Source organism: Diaphorina citri, unplaced genomic scaffold, assembly GCF_000475195.1.
Source record: "Diaphorina citri unplaced genomic scaffold, Diaci psyllid genome assembly version 1.1 scaffold29031, whole genome shotgun sequence".
Classification (NCBI taxonomy): Eukaryota; Metazoa; Arthropoda; class Insecta; order Hemiptera; family Psyllidae; genus Diaphorina; species Diaphorina citri.
The window spans coordinates 8105-14230 of record NW_007406369.1 but is presented as its reverse complement, the minus strand read 5'-3'; the positions used below and the strand labels follow the sequence as shown (position 1 = coordinate 14230).

At 37.5% G+C, this 6126-nt stretch overlaps 1 protein-coding gene across 1 annotated transcript; it reads left to right on the top strand.

Annotated features, from left to right (window-relative positions):
• The first annotated feature begins 133 nt into the window (after positions 1–133).
• LOC103523607 (tRNA methyltransferase 10 homolog A) lies at positions 134–6126 on the top strand. Its single transcript, XM_008488638.2, has 7 exons — positions 134–304; positions 1420–1729; positions 1928–2093; positions 2444–2587; positions 3220–4495; positions 5325–5510; positions 5971–6126. Exons 2-5 carry the CDS (start codon positions 1527–1529, stop codon positions 3745–3747), a joined length of 1041 nt encoding a protein of 346 aa, XP_008486860.1. The 5' UTR covers positions 134–304; positions 1420–1526; the 3' UTR covers positions 3748–4495; positions 5325–5510; positions 5971–6126.

Genomic DNA, 6126 nt, shown 5'->3' with positions numbered 1-6126 from the left:
GGGGTTTTAAAAGTTTTTTTTTTTTTTTTTTTTTTTTAAGAAAATGGCATGTCAAGTTGGTGATCCTGAAAATCTAAATAAAGTAATCACCGATTCACCGCCAAAAATTCAAATATCTACACTCTACACTCTGCAGAGTCTGCAGTCCTGCAGTCTGCACAGGAAAATTCTTTATGCTTTTGAGCTTTTGCTTTGCAGTTTTGCAGTACCTAAGTTCTTATTGCAATTTGCACTTTTGTCTTTGCAGTGCAGTTAAACCTTTGTAAAAGTCTGGAACACCTGATTCTATCTTGTATCTTGTTAGGTAAGTAATATTTTGGGTACCCATCACCATCATCATTAATTACTTGATATTGCCAATATTAATCAGCACAGAATGATCTCCAATCCAGCAAATTGGAAAACTGATAACATAGAAGATAACAATAACCAAAAGAAGTAAATAACATATGCTCAACCGCAACAGTTTTAATACTCATTGCGAGGTTAATCATTTAATGAATGATGTCATCACCGTGACCACCGCGTACCCTAACTGATTCGACTATGCAATGAGTATTCAAACTTGCCCCTACTTACAGTACAAAATCACTCTTTTCATGTGTTATGAGGTCGAAAATAAAAGCTAGGAGGAAAGAATAGGAGAAAGCCAGCTACTCCAAGAACAAATCCTATCTCTTTTAAAGATAAAGTTTCCTGGGTGGGAATAGAACAGTTGCGCTTACTTGGGTGATGTTTTAAAGTCATAGAGCAGGAAAAATGAGGACCAATGGAATTTTTCTTTTTCTTCTATGACTTCTAGATCCCGAGATAAATCCATTAAAAAATTCTGGTAAATCTTGAACTCTGACGTCACGGCATACGCTCCCGTACGCGATGACGTCACATCAAATGTCCCAAGCAAAGCTCCCTTGCAGGCAACACATTAATCTGTTTGTGCGCATACATTTCTGCGCAATTCATGTTTGTGCGCATACGTTTCTGCTCATCTCCTGAAGTCTGACGTCAGAGTTCAGGACTCTGACGGAAAATAAAAATTGAATTTTTGACCTTATACAGTTATTTTTTTGGAGTTTCGACCTCAGATTTGGATTTTTCACAACTTTTTTTCATAGAAATCGACCTTTTAATCATAAATTTTAACCAAATGCAACTGCTCCATTGAACCTGTGAATGAGCTAGTTCTTACAAGATAGGCATGCTACCTGCTGAGCTAACTAGGCCAGTTCAGAAGATCTTAAGCTATGTCTACACATAGTCATTTGTCCATCAACCTATAGTCCATTGACCCTTAGTCGATGATCAATCAATGAGGTGAAGAGGTGAATCTGATATTGATTAAGTTAAAAGAGCAATCAACCCGACTTCATCATGTTCTTCTTGTACTATTCCTTCATCACTATACATATTTTGTTTCAGGCTGTAATCATCAGGGAACTAGGTGCAAATCCGTATGAGAGTTTGCTATGAAGTCATTTTTATGATTATTTTCAATTCCATGAGAACAAACATCTAATAGGTATACAATGCCAGAAGGACAAGACCTTTCAAATAACTTGGAAGCAAATTCCATAGAAGCTATTCAGGATGATCCCGAGCCTAAAATAGAGAAAAATGTGCCTGAAAATGAACCTTGTGATACAAATACCGCTGAACCCCCACTATCTAAACGAGCTATGAAACGTAAGCTGAAACATGAGAAATGGCTCAAGTGGAAACCTATTAAAAGGTAATTAATATTTTTTTTTGATCTAATAAAATCTAATTAAACCTGTTTCCCACAAGTCATTTGTCAATGACAGATACAGAAGTATTTGCATACAGCAAAAATACCTCATCTATGTGTCTGTAGATTTAGAAACCTACTAGTTACCTACGTAGCCTACTAATATTCTTCAGTTCTGATTTATTATGTTTCTATTTTAAGGGCTAAGGAAAGAGAAAAGTTAAAGCAAAAGAAGCAATATGCTAGGGAACACAATATACCATTGGGGCCTTCAAGGAAAGCATTGAAATTGGTGAAAATGGAAACTAGTCCAAATAAACTCAGAGTCTGTATTGATTTCTCTTTTGATCATTTGATGACACAAAAGGTAAGAGTTTCCTCAAGCTAAGTCTAAACATGCTCAGCACTATTTAGCATTTGTAGGTAGGAAAAACCCCAAACAAGATTTTTGAGCATTACCTACTAATTTATTTGTATGTACATATACATACATACCTAAGTCCTATTCACTTCTTTGGTTTTGCTAATGAACAAATGCCAAGTGTTGTGAAACAAGTGAAAATGTATCCAAAACCAATGTGATGTGTAGAGGTTCAAATAGTATTTTTACCAAGTTTCAGTTTTGAAGTGATGATTATTTCTCCTTTGTTGCTCTCACTTATTGAAAAGTCTTGAAAGATGGTCAACACTAACTTTTGCCTCTTGTGCCTCTTTCAGGACATTTGCAAATGTGTAAAGCAGTTCAACTGGTGCTATAGTTTGAACAGAAGAGCTCAACATCCTCTACAGTTCTATGTTTCTAGTTTCAAAGACAAATGCAAACAAGAAATTGCACGATATAATGGATATGAGCATTGGGATGTAAGTAAGATACCTGAAAGCAGCTATTTTCTCTGGTGCATATAAGTAATATCTCTTAGTAGCACTGTCAAACTGCTTTGACCTGGCGGGGCGGAGCGCTGCCGTACTCTTTAATTCTACCTATTTGTGGTCTGAAATAGAAATAGAAATTATATACAGAGTTTTTTTAACCCTAAAGCAAGGCCTACAGCAATGTAAAAAAAAACCTCAAGTACCTCTGTGATAGGCAGGTTATTTATCTGTAGAGATAATTAAGATGACACAAATACAAATTCAATAAACCAGGAAATTATTGAATAAATACAGATACCTCTCACAATTCCGTCCACTTATGTCTAGATAAAAAGTGTCCCTGGGCCGGGACTCTTATTTCGGCCCAAGTCCTCCAAACATAACAGAGAATTTTTAGATAATATCTGAAGATCAAAAGTACCCTTGGCCCGGATTTCCAAAAATGTACGGTTCAGCCGTTATTCAGGACCACAGTTCCGCTATTAAGGGCTGAATTTGGAGAAAGCTCAAAAAGACTTTGCAATTCTCAGAGATTCAATAAAGTATATATCTTGTCCTCCTAAAGGCCAACACCAATTAGAACAAAGTAATAAGAATTCATTGACTTTTCATGTTTTCAGGTTCACATACACGAACAAGCCTATCTAGATCTGTTCAAAAAAGAAGACCTTGTCTATCTGACCAGCGACTCGGACAATATAATAGAAGAACTAGACCAATCCAAAGTCTACATCATTGGCGGCCTCGTGGATCATAACCAACATAAACTTCTCACTCTCAACAAAGCCCGAGAGGAAAACATTGCCCATGGAAAATTGCCCATCGATACGTATCTGAATATGAAAACCAGACAAGTGCTTGCTGTCAATCATGTGTTTCAGATTCTTCTGGCCATCAGTAGTGACAAGAAATCCTGGAAGGATGCGCTCCTGGAAACATTACCGGAGAGGAAAAATGCCGCCGCCAAGAACACTGGGAGTGAAGATGCTGAAAGTTGTGGGGAAGAAGAATTTGAAATTAAAACTGGAGGTGAAAAAAGTGGTAATGAAAGATGCGAAGCTGAGAGTTGTGATAGAAGTGAACATGAGAAAAAAGTTCAGGACAGTACATGTGAAAAGAAACTGCTTGAATGTGATAACAAAACGTGACAGAAAGTAGGGAGGTGAGAAGATGACTCAATAATAATAAATGGACAAATCACGTCCATAAAGGAAGGACTGGATTTTGCTCTATCCTTTGGAGGAACACGTGAGATTGTGTTGCTTTTGTTGACAGTTCAAGTAAGTCTTCAATGGATGCGATTTCTAGTAACTCTTTGTATGAATCATCGTAAGGAAAAAATCACGAGAGGCATCCAATGGAACTTATCTACAAGTAGGCCCTACTAATTCGATCCTCTTTATAACCTTGTATTAATCTTTAAGCCGATCTGTGATGTAACCCAATCGAAATAATTTCGAGATTAGTTCACCCTTCAGTTCGTATTTCATTATTAATTATTTAATGATAACAGTATATTTTCGGCAATTTTGTCCCCCTTTCTTTAATAATTATGTATTATTAAAACTCTTAGTGTGTATCGAGGTCAATTAGATTTTACCTACTTACCTTTACTATTTGTAGTTGTTATCTGCATTACATGATTGTTCTAATCAGTACTTAAACTCAAGACAAATTATCAAAATTGAAGTGCAAATAGGTAACAAATCCATTTAATATATTATATGCACTTTTATAATAAAACCCAAATCCAATAATTGCTTTTTTTCGTTTGATCACTTTGCTTTGGCAGTTCGGATACTGTCAACCCTTCTGATTGGAATAGTTGTTATCGGTTGTCATTTTAAATGGCGTGGTCCATTATAGTGTTCTTGTTATTTTCAATCAATATAAAAGGTGAGTTTTTTTTATACTTACTTTCATATTTTTCTTTAAATAATTGACCGCAATTTGGAAGTTACCAGACCGCAGTTTGGATGTTACCCCATAAAACTTGACCTCAGGTCGGATGTCGACAAGCTACCTGCCTCCTCGTATTACCCTCAGCCAGCCTGAGTATGCCTGGGAAAAGCCAACAGCATATCCTCAGCCAGCCTAAGTAGCGCCGGAAAAAGTAAGCAGCACGCGATTGCGTATGTATACGTATGTATAATGTACTAGTGTATGGTCACTCATCCTAACCACGCGACACGTTAGGTACTTACTTCAGTAATCCATCGGGATTATCGAGAACTGATGCATTTAACGTGTTATCGCGACTAGCTAGTTCAGTGAACTGCAGAATAATAATAGTACTCATTTATACTGCTCACATAGGATTAAAAATTCCCTTTACTCCAGCAGTCCTAACATGGTCTCATACATATATCTGATGGGATAATAATACACAAAATAGTATTAGGTATACAGGGAAAAAGCTCAAAAGGAACTAGCGCTTCTCACGACTTTACCTTTAGTAACAGGTCGCTCAAATTTTCAAATTTTGCAGACAGCTTGCATAGTTTGTGATGATCAAAAGTGTCCGCGGGCCGGACCTCGAGAAATGTACGGTTCGAGAAATCCTTGGGTCCTGTTTCCCGAAAGTACAGTTCGGCCGTTATTCCGGACCAAAGTTCCGCAATTTAAGGCTATAGGTACTGTAAGACTTGTAAGAGCCATTCGATGTAAAAAATCTTGCTAAACTATAAAATTAATAATAGAGATAATATTATTTTCTCCTTTCTAGTCTGGGCATCACCTTGTCGGGCTCGTAAGTTCGACCAGGATAGTGTGGTATGCGTGTGTAATGTCGAATACTGTGACTTCGAACCTCCTCGAACTCCAACCTTTTTTCAGTACCTCCTCTACACTTCGGACAGAGATGGAAAGCGATTTCATGTGACCGAGGGCAACTTCCGGCTTTTTGATAAAGGTGAGGACTTGGCTACGATTCTGCAGCTATCAGCAGGCAGGGCTTTTTTTATACAAAACAATAAGAATGAAACTAGGTATATTTAGTTGTACTGGTCCGCGGACCATGGGTTAAAAACCACTGATCTAGACTGTAGAACGGAACCTTTTGTTCTCATTTTGACGGCATGTACAGGATGTATGTATTGTGTAACTCTTTTGTTGTGTCCAAACATAGTCGACCGGCCGTCAATCGACGAGGTATATCTATGTTGTCGGGATAGTGTGGACAGTTCAGTCGGCGTCGATCCATATCCGGTTGACTATGTGTGGACACAGGTGTATACAACATTTCTATAATATTCTAAAACTGTAACACACATTTCTATAATATTATGAAACTAGTCCTTGTCGGACATAGGTACATATCTAGTGATCACTGATAGCGCTATGAAATTAAACCAAGAATTAATCTCTTCCAGACAATGATATTTTGGGGAAAGTTCACAATGGTTCTGATTCCACCCCGATCATTTCCATCGACTTGGATCAAGATGTGTTTCAATCAAGACCATCCGCCAATTCCGAGTCTCAGTTTGATTATTCTGCCGCCAGTTCTGAAGCAGCAGATGTGGAAC